The sequence below is a fragment of the Anomaloglossus baeobatrachus genome, chromosome 7 (assembly GCF_048569485.1).
Source record: "Anomaloglossus baeobatrachus isolate aAnoBae1 chromosome 7, aAnoBae1.hap1, whole genome shotgun sequence".
Classification (NCBI taxonomy): Eukaryota; Metazoa; Chordata; class Amphibia; order Anura; family Aromobatidae; genus Anomaloglossus; species Anomaloglossus baeobatrachus.
In genome coordinates, this window is record NC_134359.1 from 224,945,191 (window position 1) to 224,960,931 (window position 15,741).

Here is a 15,741-nt window from a genome sequence, read left to right on the forward strand (position 1 = left end):
TAACAAAATAAACATGTGAAATAGATCCCTCTGTTTGTAATGACTCTATATAACATATGCATTTCCCATTTTGTATTGCATTATTGCAATAAATTAACTTTTTGATGATATTCTAATTTATTGAGATGCACCTGTATGAGGCTGTGGAGTTCTGATGTGCATGGACGTCTGAACAAACCCTTAGGCCTCTTTCAAACATCTGTGTCTCTGGTATGTGTGATGTCCATTTTCACATGTACCGTAGACATTGACACACGTAAACCCTTTAAAATCAATGGGCTTGTGCACACATCCGTGTTTTGACATGGACCATGTGTCCGCGTGGAGCACATTCATGTCTGTGTGCTCCACACGACAACATGTCCATTTTCTCCCAGCAGCACAGATGTCACACACACCGCACACTTATGATCCATATGACATGTACCAGAGAAAACATCTATCCTTTTAAAAAAAAAAAAAATTATACTTGCCTGTCTCGGGTGCTACTGTTGCTTCCAGGTTCTGCTCATTATGCTCATGCATATTCACTGCACTGATTGTGGACGCAGAAGAAGCAGCAGCGCTGGAGACAGGTAAGTATACAGGATTATGCTGTCCGTGTGCTATCCAAATGTCACACGCATAGCACAGGGACAGCACACTGAACAGGCACACATGGACAACATACTGACCTCCCCCATGGACAGTCACACATGTGCATGAAATGCACGGACATGTGAAAGAGGCCTTAGATGAGATCATGTCCCTGTCTGAACCAGCCCTCACCATTTAAACGCTGGCTAAAAATCTATACCCTCCTGTGTCATCCTTCACACACACATTTTCAGTCCTTTATATATACAAGGAAATGTATTCCCAACAAACTGTGCCATACCAAATTCAGGTATCTCGGTATCCATTATTCATTCTTGCTCCTTTAACCCTTAGCACATGGGACTTTATTGATCTTTGCATTACTGGAATGGCTTTCAGCATTTGGAGCCCATCCCGTTGCCTTAAAATAAATAAATGTTCTTTGTCCTGACGCCCTATAAGCATTTAAGTTTCTACACGAATTGACCTTATAAACCTTTGGAAGAGCTATGCTCGCTAGCAAATTAGGGCATTTCTGTAGATCCGCTTAATAATGCACTCTGAGGCAACCTAAACCCTTTTAAATTGCATTCACGAGCAACGGAAATAAAATAAATAAACTGCTGGCGCTGTCCTTATTTCGTCCTTGGAAGGAAGGTACTTGAGTATGTGACACAGATATATTAGGATGGTAAATCTTCATTTTTCACCCTTGCATCACATACCTTGCCTCCTTTCTCTATCCGGAATTATCTATATGTCATTGTGTCCTTCTGCTGTCACAGATGGTAGATCCTGACATTTACAGCTCCTCAAATTAATATTACCACTTAATAATTTCAGATCAATTGGCCTCAGGATATAAATAATTTTCTTCTATAATAGGAGAATAGGTGCTGATTGTAGTGACTCTCCTAGAAGAAGGCATACAAGTGGAGTGCTCATCCTCAGCATCAGCAATACTAATTAGTATATAGCTTGGGTGGTTTATTTTCTTCTTATACAGTGTGTCCACCCATATCCTGTCCACCGCCATTAACTTGAAAACTGCGGCAGCTATAGTCATAGAAGTGGTGTCTAGGTATAGTAAAGTATCCATGCGCTACACAATTAAACCACCTATAGCGCTACCTGGTGGGAAAACAACGGAGTTAGCATTTTTATCTCGAAAACGGAACGAGATGGAGGAAAAAAAGGGAATTACAAAGTTGTAGGGCATTATTAATTCAATACGAATCGACACCTTGCATACAGAAATGCTATGATTAGAACTTGTAAAAGTCACAAGGCTGCAGACAAGAAGCGACACCTCATGGAGACCTTCCTACAAGTCATTGGGTATGGTGGCTGCCTGGAGTGGGCTCCACGCTCACCTGACCTGACCCCATTGGACTTCTTTCTGTGAGGTCACATCAAACAGCAGGTGTATGCGACCCCTCCACCAACATTGCAGGACCTACGATGACGTATCACTGATGCTTGTGCAAACGTGTCACCTACCATATTGCACCATGTGCAGCAAGATACAGTATGCTGTCCAGAGTTTAGATGTGCATTGCAGCTGACGGTGGCCACTATGAGTGTCAAAGTTAAAAGAGCGCCATATGCGTGACCAGAATTCAATGTTTTGGGTGTAGTCATGGGTTTCATATCTACTACTCCCCAGCCTCGCCACTCTGCCAATCCCTTCACTGGCTTCCCATCGCCCAACGACTCCAGTTCAAAACATTAACCATGACATACAAAGCCATGCACAACCTGTCTCCTCCCTACATCTGTGACCTAGTCTCCCGATACCTACCTGCACACAACCTCAGATCCTCACAAAATCTCCTTCTCTGCTCCTCTCTTATCTCCTCTTCCCACAATCACGTACAAGATTTCTCCCGTTCATCCCCCATACTCTGGAACGCTCTACCTCAGCACATCAGACTCTCCCCTACCGTGGAAAGCTTCAAGAGGAACCTCAAGACCCACCTCTTCCAACAAGCCTACAACCTACAATAGCCCTCAGTCCAGTAGACCACTGCGCAACCAGCTCTGTCCTCACCTATTGTACCATCACCCATTCCCTGTAGACTGTGAGCCCTCACAGGCAGTGTCCTCTTTCCTCCTATACCAGTCTGTTTTGTACTGTTAATGATTGATGTACGTATACCCTCTTTCACTTGTAAAGCGCCATGGAATAAATGGTGCTATAATAATAAATAATAATATCATAGCATTTCTGTATGCAAGGTGTCGATTCGTATTGAATTGATGATGCCCTACAATTATTTAATCCACTTTTTTTCTCTCTCTCGTGCCGTTTTCGAGATAAAAATGCTAACTCCGTTATTTTCCACCAGGCGGCGCTTTAGGTGGTTTAATTGCGTAGTGCATGGCTACTTTACTTTACTTAGACACCACTTCTATGCCTATAGATGCTGCCGTTCTCAAGTTAATGGAGGTGGACAGGATATGGGTGGACACACTGTATACCACACATTTCAGGGTAATGTGACCCCCTTACCAGATAGCAATTCTACCTTTTTATCACCATGTTTTTTGCAAAAAATGTTTGTATATCTTGGAAGTGGTTGTACCTCTTGTTTTCTGATACAGAATTCCAAATTCTCTGTATACCGGTATACAAAAAATTGAAAGGGGTTTAATGCTAAGTTCGCACAGGGCATCTTTGGTGCTTTGTTTGAGGTCACAAAGATGCACCAAAATGCATGCATTTCCTTTTCCCAGCAAAGTCTATGAGATTTTGATTTTGCTGTCTACACTGGGCATCTTTTGTTAGCTGCATCTTGTCTGTGTTTTTGAAGATGCAGCATGTCAATTATTTCTACATTTTTCCTGTGATTTGAGCCCTTCCAGTCAATAGATTTGACTTAAAAACACATTGGGCAAAACACGGTAAAAACGCAGTGCGTTTTTGTTGCTTTTTTGGTGCATTTTTGATGCACTCAAGATGCACTGAAAAAAAAAAGATTCCGCGTGTGAACATTTGCCTAAAATTGATGGATTATTGTTAGGACCAGTGGGGGTTCGACTCTTGGCTAACCACGGATCAGTTGTTTTGAAGGCGTTGCGTCCCATGGCTCCTTACTTTCCGGCAGTGGCTATACCTAGTATTCTAAATCCATTTCTTTTACCTAAAAATAGGGCATAGATGTAAGTTGTAATATTCGGCAAATACAGTATTAGAGCTGTGTCTGGCAAATAATTAGTTGCTGCCTTACAGTCCATCAAACAGCTGTTCGGTGGATGTGCCATGAGTCACTCCGTAGTATAGGACATCAATAACAAAGTCCTCAATAACGCCTTTAAAATATAACATGTTGCCTTCATCCAGCACTAGAGGGAGTTTAGAAGATTACTGCTTCTAGCTGTATCCTAGAGATTATTATTATTATTTATTATTATAGCGCCATTTATTCCATGGCGCTTTACAAGTGAAAGAGGGTATACGTACAACAATCATTAACAGCAGACTAGTGTATAGCAGTATGTAGTAATCTTCTCCTAGTGGTTGTTGTGGCTAACCTGCATGTATTGTTTTCATTCTTTTCATGGAATAATAAAATCATAGAATGGTAGAGTTGGAAGAGACCTCAAGGGCCATCGGGTCCAACCCCCTGCGAGTGCAGGTTTTCCTAAATCATCCCAGCTATATGTTTATCCATCTTCCGCTTGAAGATTTCCATGGATGGAGAGCTCACTACCTCCCGTGGTTGCCTGTTCCACTTCCTGACTGCCCTTATTGTCAGAAAGTTTTCCTATAATTAAGGGTATTTCTACTCCTGAGGAAATTTTTGTCAAGCCCTGCCGTTGACAAATTTTTAATGTGGTGTAATGTACACTCCGCAAGGATTTAGCTTTGCTTGCAAGTTCCAGTGGTCATTACATGACCATGCTTGTGATTTGCATAGTTGCGATCACGTGGTCACTAGCGTCCCCACTGCTTCTAAATCTGTTGAGAAGCGGCTAACACTCTCTTCCAGTGCTCCCAAAGTCCAGTGCTCAACAAGCACCAACAGATCATGTTCTTAGGATTTCCTTAATAATACTCAGTCATCCATTCCATCACCGGTTCAATAATAAAGACCTCTTTAAATCACCACTCAAGCGTGATTTTTTTTTTTCAGCGTGGGAGGGGCACTTTAAATGCAAACCCCCTGTCATATACTCATGTTTTGACATCTTCACCTTTTTACCGACACCGCTCTGGTCCCGCTGCACCATCTTTTGACAATAGCTTCTCACTGTCGTGAAATCAGAAGTTACATCTCAAGCTCTCAGTGCATCTCTATGAGAGCCAGACGAGGGCAGAACGTGGCTCTCATAGAGTTGCATTGAGTTGTGACCTCCGACAAAGACTGGAGCTGCCAACTGGTCACAAATCCGGACACCAATAGGGGCGATGGGGATAGAAGCTGAAGCCGCCGGAAAGTGAGTACAAGATGGAGGTCAGAGGGATTTTGATTCTGTGCTATAAAAAAAAAAATGCTGAGGTGGTGCTTTAAAACATGATCTATGGGTGACTCTTGAGGACTGACTTTGGGAACACTGTTCTAGTCGGTACTTCACTGCAACTATGCAAATCACACGGCTTTTGCTGCTCTTCATCTCCAGTTGCACGTGACTTTTACCCCGATGTGGGATCTTTGTGAGATTTTTATAACCTGGAATTTTTAATCTTGTGAGCATAAAAACCTTGTGATGATACATGGAGCTGGATTTCTTTACTTTTTTTCATTGAAGATGCATATTGAATACTCGGAGTTAGGATGTGCTAATCTGCAGGATATGCCTAAAGCTTCCTCAGGCTTGGTCAACCCCTTTAAACAATAATCAATCACTGTCTAATTAATAGAGAAAAAATATAGACCATCCATCACTTCCCCCACAATAGGTTTATACTTTCTACGATGGTTAGGCTACTTTCACACATCCGGTTTGAGCACTGCGGCTCAATCCGGCTGTGAAAACTATGCAACGGATGCGGCGAAAACACCGCATCCGTTGCATAAGTTTTTACATGCGGCCCGTCCGGTTTTTTCCGGTTGCGGCATGCTACTGAGCATGCGCAGTGGAAAAAACCGCATGTGGCGACCGGATGCGTTTTTTTCTGCATCGCGCCGCATCCGGCCTCCATAGGTATGCATTGAAAAATGCGCCGCAGCGGCCGGATGCGGCGCGATGCGGTGTTTTTTGCCGGAGCAAAAAACGTTGCAGGGAACGTTTGATCCGGCAGCGGCATCGGCTAAATCTGCCGCAAGCGGCAAAAACCGGACCGAACGCAAGCCCCTGCGGCACAATACGGCACTAATGTAAGTCTATGCAAAAAAAAACCGCAACCGGCGTTACAAAAGCCGGTTGCGGTTTTTCTGCAGAACGCCGTATTGTGCCGCAGAGCAAAAATCCGGATGTGTGAAAGTAGCCTAAATGCTCTAAATGCATATACCATCATGAAAAATGTGTAGAAAGCAGCCTAAAATTACAAAACTGTATGGATAGCTGAAGACAACTACGCGTAGCTGAAGACACACAGATTCCAGCGGCAAATGCTACTGAGTTTAGTAGTCCTGTTATACTGTGTGAGCGAGCATAGAAATCCTGCTGTACTGTGTGGGTGAGCTTAGGAATCCCAGTGTACTGTGTGTCAGCATTGCACATCTATTGTACTGTGTGTGCAGCCTAAAGGCCCAGTCACACTAAACAACTTACCAGCGATCCCAACAACGATACAACCTGATAGGGATCGCTGGTAAGTTGCTAGGAAGGTCGCTGGTGAGATGTCCCACTAAGCGACGCTCCAGCGATCCCACCAGCAACCTGACCTGGCAGGGATCGCTGGAGCGTTGCTACATGGGTTGCTGGTGAGCTGTCACACAGGCAGATCTCACCAGCAACCAGTGACCAGCCCCCAGCCCCCAGCACTGCGTCGAAGCGATGCTGCGCTTGGTAACTAAGGTAAATATCTGGTAACCAACCCGATATTTACTTTGGTTACCAGCGCACACCGCTTAGCGCTGGCTCCCTGCACACCTAGCCACAGTACACATCGAGTTAATTACCCGATGTGTACTCAGCTACGTGTGCAGGCAGCAGGAGCCGGCTTCTGTGGACGCTGGTAACCACGGTAAACATCAGGTAACCAAGAAGCCCTTACCTTGGTTACCCGATGTTTACCTTTGTTACCAGCGTTTGCCGCTCTCACACTGCCAGTGCCGGCTCCTGCTCCCTGCACTCCTAGCCACAGTACACATCGGGTTAATTACCCGATGTGTAGTCTGGCTATGTGTGTAGGGAGCAGGGAGCCGGCACTGGCAGCATGAGAGCGGCGGACGCTGGTAACGAAGGTAAATATCGGGTAACCAAGGAAAGGGCTTCTTGGTTACCCGATGTTTACTGTGGTTACCAGCGTCTGCAGAAGCCGGCTCCTGCTGCCTGCACATTCAGTTGTTGCTCTCTCGCTGTCACACACAGCGATGTGTGCTTCACAGAGGGAGAGCAACAACTAAAAAATGGCCCAGGACATTCAGCAACAACCAGCGACCTCACAGTAGGGGCCAGGTTGTTGCTGGATGTCACACACAGCAACATCACTAGCAACATCGCTGCTACGTCACAAAAGTTGTTCCTTTAGCAGCGATGTTGCTAGCGATGTTGCTTAGTGTGACGTGGCCTTTAGGAGTTCTGCTGTAATGTTTGAGCTAGCTTCAAAGACCTACAGTATTGTGTTTTAGCATAGGAGTCCTGCTTTACTATATATCCTTGCTTAGGAGTCCTGCTGTACTGTGTATGCTAGCTTAGGAGTCCTGCTGTACTCTATATGCTAGCTTAGGAGTCCTGCTGGACTGTATATGCTAGCTTAGGAGTCCTGCTGGACTGTATATGCTAGCTTAGGAGTCCTGCTGGACTGTATATGCTAGCTTAGGAGTCCTGCTGGACTGTATATGCTAGCTTAGGAGTCCTGCTGTGCTGTATATGCTAGTTTAGGAGTCCTGCTGGACTGTATATGCTAGCTTAGGTATCCTGCTGTGCCGTATATGCTAGCTTAGGAGTCCTGCTGGACTGTATATGCTAGCTTAGCAGTTCTGCTGGATTGTATATGCTAGTTTAGGAGTCCTGCTTTACTGTATATGCTAGCTTAGGAGTCCTGCTTTACTGTATATGCTAGCTTAGGAGTCCTGCTTTACTGTATATGCTAGCTTAGGTATCCTGCTGTGCTGTATATGCTAGTTTAGGAGTCCTGCTTTACTGTATATGCTAGTTTAGGAGTCCTGCTATACTGTATATGCTAGTTTAGGAGTCCTGCTATACTGTATATGCTAGTTTAGGAGTCCTGCTTTACTGTATATGCTAGTTTAGGAGTCCTGCTATACTGTATATGCTAGTTTAGGAGTCCTGCTTTACTGTATATGCTAGTTTAGGAGTCCTGCTATACTGTATATGCTAGTTTAGGAGTCCTGCTATACTGTATATGCTAGTTTAGGAGTCCTGCTGTATTTAATGTGAGTTAGATTAGAAAACAAGGCAATGTAGAGCATAGTCTGTATGCCGGCTTGCTAGGGAGTGAAAGTGAGTTCAGATTTATATCCTTGATATCTTTGTTTCCTATAAATGCATTCTAGTAATTCAAGTCTTTTGGTTGATTTAACGGCCTTTAGCTCGATCTCAAGCTATGGCAACTTAATGGATGAACGCTCTGTAGAAAGATCGATCTTGTGCAAACCTAGATAGGTCCACCAAGGTCTTCTCCACCATTTTCTTGATAGTATGAAGGAATCGGTTTGCTGGTCCTCCTCTTCACCTTGTTCCTTCTATTCCGACCATGATATCCTTCTCCAATGACTGCTCTTTTCATATGATGTGTTCAAAGTAGGAAAGTCACAGCCTTTTGGTACTATAATATTTTTAACAATTGACGCCTTAAAGGGAACCTGTCACCAGATTTTGGCCTTCTAAACAAAAACTAGCACCTTAACCATCGCCTGTGCTGCTTTCTATAAAGGTGCATGTTACCCCCTGAGCCCCCCCCCCCCCGTAGACACCACAAATACCTTTTATGAAATCTCCTGCCATGTATGTAAACTATCTGGATGGGTCCAATGGGAGTCCTAATCTGCGCCTCCTGTCCCTACTTTCACCGTCCACCTGTGCTGATTGACGTGGATGATGCCTTTGACGCCATCCATTTAGGTGGGCAAAATCTTGTGCCTGCGCAGACACATACCTGGCTTGCGCAGATGCACTTTGGAATCTGTCACCAGGTTTTTGCTCCCCATCTGAGAGCATGTAATGTAGAGACAGAGACCCGGATTCCAGCGATGTGTCACTTACTGATCTGTTTACAGTCATTTTGATAAAATCAATGTTTTCTCTGCTGCAGATCTAGCAGCTATAAAGAACTAATGAATATGCTGGACTACCTGGCAGCTCGTCAAGTAGTCCTCTAATGATAAAATCACTGTTTAATCACCAGGAAATTATCAAAACTACACTAAACAGCCCAGTAAGTGACACATCGCTGGAATCAGAGTTTCTTTTCCTTCATTATGATGCTCTCTGATAAAGTGGCAAAAACCTGGTGACAGATTTCCTTTAAAGGCACTTTGTCAGCACAGAATGACTGTTCATGATGTGGCAAATTATTTAAGTACACCTTCCCACTAGCGTGTTTTGTATCTATATTCTCCCATTTCTGGCTCAATGAAGCTAGGACTGTCAATCAATAAAGAGGGGAGGGTGGGGATAGAGGGGAAAACAGGTAGGTACAAAGAAGAGGGGAGCCAGCACTGCTCATGAATGGCATGCAACAATGAAAAAATAAAAAGTGTAAAATTCACATTCATTCCTACTGTAACAATTCGATGAGATTTTTTGCAAATTATTGATCAATGATTTGAACCCCCTGCTCCGTCACAGCAAATCTCTATAGGGGGGGTACCTACACTATGTTATAAATTAATATCGTACCATAAGGTCTCATATAATGACTTGAACAGGACCATATAAGAACACCACTTACCCGGGGAATGTCAGAACCGCTCCCATGCTGCAAGGACTGACAACTGTGAATAAAGGCAGCCCAGGTGCCAGTGTGTGTGGCAGAACCACACACACCAGCACAATGTCAGGACTGGCCCTCACAGTGCCAGACCAGCAAGCATGGATGAAGGGTGGAACAGCCCCAGGCAGGTGGTGCTTAAATAATGATGCCTGTGGAACAGGGGGTGGTGGCTGTGTGTGAACAGGCACCAACATGAATTTTGATGGCAACAGAAGGAATTTGCAAACCACACTGGGCGTGCACGGCAAGGTGGCGGTCAACCACCGACCAGTAAACGCAAAGAAGAGGGGAGCCAGCACTGCTCATGAATGGCATGCAACAATGAAAAAATAAAGTGTAAAATTCACAAATTCATTCCTACTGTAACAATTCGATGAGATTTTTTGCAAATTATTGATCAATGATTTGAACCCCCCTGCCTACAGGTAGGTAGGTGTATTTAAATGATTGGCCATGCCATGATGCACCGAGAGCCTGTACTTGGTTTGAACAGTCATCCTGTGCCTATAATCCCTTTTTAAGTCTATGTATGCGAGCAGACGTCACTAGATGGAGATCGCTGTATACGATGATATATTGGACTCCTTATTAATAAGGTACACAATTCCTTCTAATGGTGAGTGCAGGCAGCATGTCATGTTCTATAGAAGTTACCAGAACATTGAGGGACAGTTTTACTATGGGCCATCGGTAACCGTCTGGTTGGGTTTTGCCGAGAGTCAGATCCAGACCAAACTGCTTAAAGGGAGGTGTTAATTGGAGTGTGTCCCCATAGACTCTGAGTCTCTGGGCACTGATAGGACACACCCCATTAAAAAATGGAATAGGAACACCCTGTTGTCAATTTATTCATACATTTTTTTTTCTTTTTGAGGACTGGAACAAACAGAGCTTTTCGAAAAGATTTTCCAAAAGTGTAATTTTTATGTATAATACTATTGTGTAAAAAAAAGACTTCTCAGGAGTAGCAACAAATGTCCATTACATGTAATAATTGGTTACCTAGTCCTGTTAATCCAGAAGCACGGTCACTGACGTCTTAATAACCTTGTGTATTTCATCTTTTTTTCCATGTAGGTGTTTTTAACAATACATTACGCACCTTTGGTTGACTCGCTGGCAGATGTCATCTTAAATGGCGACCTCACTATGTTTTCTTCTAAACCAGAACATGATGTTCAGCACAGTTCCGTAAGTAGAAACCTCAATATTTCTTCAAGCAGTTGTGAAAACCATTTAGTTTCTTGATAAAGTGCAGTGCTGTGACCAATATGAGATACAGGCTTTATTTATATCTTTGTGTCATTGACCCGACTGTTCCAATATCCTCTCCTAATGCCTTTTCTTGGTAGAGCGCAGGATGTCGCTGCCGTAAGCTGAAGGAATTTGTTTATCTCTAGTTTTATTCTAATCCTCTCATTTCACTGACTTTACATACTTTTACAGTAAATGTAAAATTGCTTATTAAAGAATCAAAGGGCACAGAGGCCAATCTCACTATAGAATGCCAGGAGTGTATTATGGGCATGATCTGCAATGCAGAACTGGGAAACGGCCGAGACGTCATTCTTCTGCTACACATAAAATGGAAATTACCGTGAAACCATTGGCCGATCTGCTAGCAAGCGTCAATGTTAGCCGGGCTCTGTATACCCTGAGATCCAGAAAAGACACTGATTGTCTCTTACACCTTCACTTGTAAGCCTCTGTAATGGAGGCTACTTTTAATGACAACACTTCATATCTTCATTATTGGGAAACACAGTAGCCCAACAGGGCAGATTAATTTGGATGGGGCACCTAATTCCATTCACCATTTTACAAACGCAATACCCTTTTGAAGGCATTTGGCATGGATCTGCACCATGGCATGCCTCTCCTTTTTATTTTGACTTTGTTATATGCCTCATCGTCACTTTTGTGCAGTGATTCCCAAACAGTGAGGCTGGTCTTACTAGCGTAGCACCCCGTAGTAGAGATGAGCATGACCCGAGGTTCTGTGTTCGTACCGAACACAGACTTTGCAAAAAATAAAAACATTTTGCATTTGGAGATCGGGTGCTTTACTTTTGCAAACCACTCGAGAGAGCATCGCTGTGTTTGGATACGCTCGGTCCTCAGCTCAGTGTGAGCTGCTTGCAGTGGGAGTAGCAACAGCATGATCAGATGTAGTGTGCACCAAACAAAAATTGGAAAAATGTTGTCTACCCTCCCCTGGAAGGGATTTGTTTATGTCTGGCTGCATGAGAGCGAAGACCTGAACTGGCCAATTGGTGACTTTCAGGTCAAGTTTGGGTCCCAAACCAAACTTTTTCAAAAGTCTGGTTGAACCTGTCAAACCAAACTTCCACAGGTCCGATAATCTCTAACCTTAGTTGCTAGTGAGGCAAACCTGGGGAAACCGTTGTATGCTGCACAGTGCTTTTCTACTTATTGACTAATTCCATACTTATTGCAATGTTCAGGAGACAAAAGACGGAAAATTGAGAGATTCTCAATTTTATTTCAAATCTGTTTTATTGATGAAACTGTTGTCAACATACAAACATATAATTTGTGCAATTACAATACATAAACATCATTTTCTCAATGCCGGGATAACATCCAGAAATTGTTACATTACTAAATTTCTTGGAATTCTTCAAATTATCTTTGTGCTATTACCATACAACCACTTATAAATTATAGGTCAGAATTCCCACTTCTTTTGACTTCCCGTATCCTAATATACTCATTCTCCTTGTGTGTCTATTGTCTTATGAATTATTGATGAATCTTTTCATATAAAAAATGAAACTAGAAAAATGCAGATTAATGTTTAGAAAAGAAAGAAAGAAGAGGAAAGATACAAGCATAAAGAAGAGGAAATTAGAGAGAAGGGGGGAGAGGGGGGAAAGCAAGAAAAGAAAAGAAAAAAGGGGGGGGAAGGAATGAGACTCCCCACCGTTTCTCAGTTCAAAAAGCTCGCCAAACTCTCCACAAACTCTGGGGACTCCATGAACATAATCCATGGTCTCCAAACTGTAGTAAATTTTTCTGTGTTCCCATTTAGTTCTGCTGTCAGCTCCTCCATTCTCTGGAGGTTTGTCATCTCCTCCAACCAATCCAGCACCGTAGGGCATCTAGTCTGTTTCCAAAATCGTGGGATAATCATATGGGCAGCCACCAGGCAAAATCCCAACATGTCCCTTTTTTGTGTTTTTAATAGCTCCTGGGAGCATAAAAAGAAGAGCAACCTGGGGGGATTTTTCTATTTCACCTCCGCTCATCTTTTTGTACAGGTAGAACACTGAGTCCCAAAAGGGTTGCAGCTTAGTACAGCTCCACCATATGTGTAGCATTGTACCTGTGTCTGTGCCACACCTCCAGCACACATCAGACACAGAGGGAAATATAGCATGTAATTTAGTCGGGTAATGGTACCACCTTGTGAGAATTTTATAACTTTTCTCTTGAGCGGCGCACGCCAAGGAAAGCTTGTGGGTCCACAGGTACACTCTGCTCCAATCGTCCTCTGGAATATCCTCTCCCAGTTCCTCTCCCCACCTACAGACAAAGTGAGGTTTATCCACCCTATTTCTCTGGTTCAGCATTTTATAAATGAGTGAGATGCCATGTCCAGGTGATGACCCCTGTAAAAATATTTTTTCAAAAGGAGTAGGGGGTGTCCTCATCCTTCTCTCCCTGTCCTGGTACGAGAGGAAAGATTTCAACTGCATATATTCCATCCAGGAAATCTCTCTCCCTGTGGCCTGCATGGAAGTATAAGTTGGTAGGGTGTGTCCCTGGAGCACGTGACAAAAACGAGTATCATCCGCCCGAGTAAATCCCCCGAATCTATGGGAGTGGATTCCTGGGGGGAACTTCTTATTACCGAATACGGGGGTAAGTGGGCCCTGCTCCTGAGAGAGAGATCCCTTTTTTATCTCTCCATCCCACATCCCCCATCGCTGTCCGCGTGAACTCCATTCCTTTCGCTATCTGGATCCTACTTTCTTTCTCTAACCATGGAAGTAAATGTAAGGGAGTTCCCAACATATCCTGTTCAATCACCACCCATTGTTTCGAATTACCATGAAAATGCCAGTCCAGTAATCTCGTTAGGATAGCTGCCTTGTAATATAATTGAAAATTTGGGAGCCCCGCCCCCCCGTCACTTTTGTGTCTGGTCAGAGTTTTAATTCCTGTTCGGGGTCTCCTGTTCCCCCCAGACAAGGCTGTCCGGATCTTGGAGAAGTAACTTAGCGGTAGCTGTATGGGTATTGTCTGACACAGGAACAGGAACCTCGGTAACACATCCATTTTTATCGCGTTTATACGCCCAAACCACTTCAATCTCTTTTTGTCATATTTCTTTAAGTCCCTGATTGTCCTTTCTAATAAGGGGAAAAAATTGTGATGTACAATTTTTGCTGGATCCCTAGGTACCATAACTCCCAGATATTTTAAAACTGATGGTTGCCACTTAAAAGGGAAGTTTTGTGATACTCTCGCAAGGTCTTCTGCCGATAAAGTCACGTTCATGGCCTCTGATTTGGAAAAATTTACTTTGAAGTTGCTTAAGTTGCCAAACTCTTCGAACTCCTTGATCAAGGACGGGAATCATATGTGTGGTTGGGAAATGAACATGAGAAGGTCATCCGCGAATAGAGCCAGCTTACGGTTCTCCCCACCCGCCTCTATCCCGTGGATGCTTGTTGTTTCTCAGGGCGACCGCAAGCTGCTCCATGACTATGACGTATAAGAGGGGCGACAGTGGACATCCCTGTCTCGTTCCATTGTGGACCAGAAAGGATGATGATAGAAACCCATTTGTCCTCACTTTTGCTGAGGGTCTCGTATACAGGGACGCAATTCTACCCAAAAATTTCTGACCCAAACCCACCTGTCTCAAGGCTGCCATCATAAAGCTCCAACTGACCCGGTCGAAGGCCTTCTCCGCGTCCACTGAAAGTAAATACATGGGGAGAGACTGAGCCGTCGACCGAGCCATCAGGAGGAACAATTTGTCGGTGTTTTCCCGTGCCTCCCGGCCTTTTACAAATCCCACCTGGTCCGTATGTATTATCCCAGGCAGGGACAGGGCAAGTCTGTTGGCAAGTGCTTTAGAGAAAAATTTCAAATCTAAATTAATCAGTGAGATGGGTCTGTAATTTGTAACCAGCAAGTGGTCCTTTCCCGGTTTGGGGATAACACATATGTGTGCTTCAAGAGACTGCGCTACCCACTGGGAGTTTTCAGATATGGAGTTAAATACTTTGGTCATGAACGGGGATAACGGAGTCTGAAAAATTTTATAGAACTTGGGGGTAAACCCGACCGGACCTGGGCTTTTGCCTGAGGGAGAATCCCTGATAATAGATGCCACTTCTGTCTCTGTAAAGTCTGCTTCTAGGTTTTCAACCTCAGTATTGGGTATAGTCGGCATGGCTGTTTTAAGTATGTAATCATTTATTTTAGTCTCCAAAGCTTCTTGTGGCATATCCCCAAATTTGCCCCTTATGTTGTAAAGGTTACTATAATATTTTTGAAACTGCTCCGCTATGTGGATTGGGTTCTGAGTCAAAAGGCCGTCCGATTTTTTTTTTTTTTTTTTTTTTTGATCGTAGGGATGTGACTGGGGTCCCCCCTCGGATGTAATAACCTAGCTAGTGGTCTGCCACATTTGTCCGCATATTCATACATAAATCTTTTTAGTCTATTCCTGTGGCGCTCGTATTGTCGGTCCAGAATGGATTTAAGTTCCTCTCTGTTTTTAACTAGCTCTGTCAGTGTCACCGGGGATAATGTCTGCTTATGGATCTTCTCTAGGTCTGAAATATTCTGAAGTAGAGACAGAATAGTTTGGGCTCTCTCCCTCTTAATCCTAGCCCCATGTTTGATCAGAATCCCTCTCAACACACACTTTAGTGTCTCCCATTGAACAGGTAGGGTAGTAGTGTCTCCTGAGTGTATCTCCAAGAATTCATCTATTGTGTTCTGCAGGTCTTTCAAGCATCCCTGGTCCCTCAGCAGACTATCATTCAACCGCCAAGACCACGGCCTCCCAGGCCCATCTGGCATAGTGAGGCTCAAAAATATGGGGGCATGATCTGACC

The 15,741-nt window shown here is 43.8% G+C and overlaps 1 protein-coding gene across 6 annotated transcripts in view; it reads left to right on the top strand.

Moving 5' to 3' along the window:
* The window catches only part of CLEC16A (C-type lectin domain containing 16A), a 429,136-nt gene that overhangs the window by 66,841 nt on the left and 346,554 nt on the right, over positions 1-15,741 (top strand). For all 6 annotated transcript variants that reach the window (XM_075317924.1, XM_075317919.1, XM_075317920.1 and 3 more), the window contains exon 9: positions 10,721-10,834. In XM_075317924.1, the coding sequence (XP_075174039.1) occupies positions 10,721-10,834 (114 nt within the window). The remainder of the gene's footprint in view (positions 1-10,720; positions 10,835-15,741) is intronic.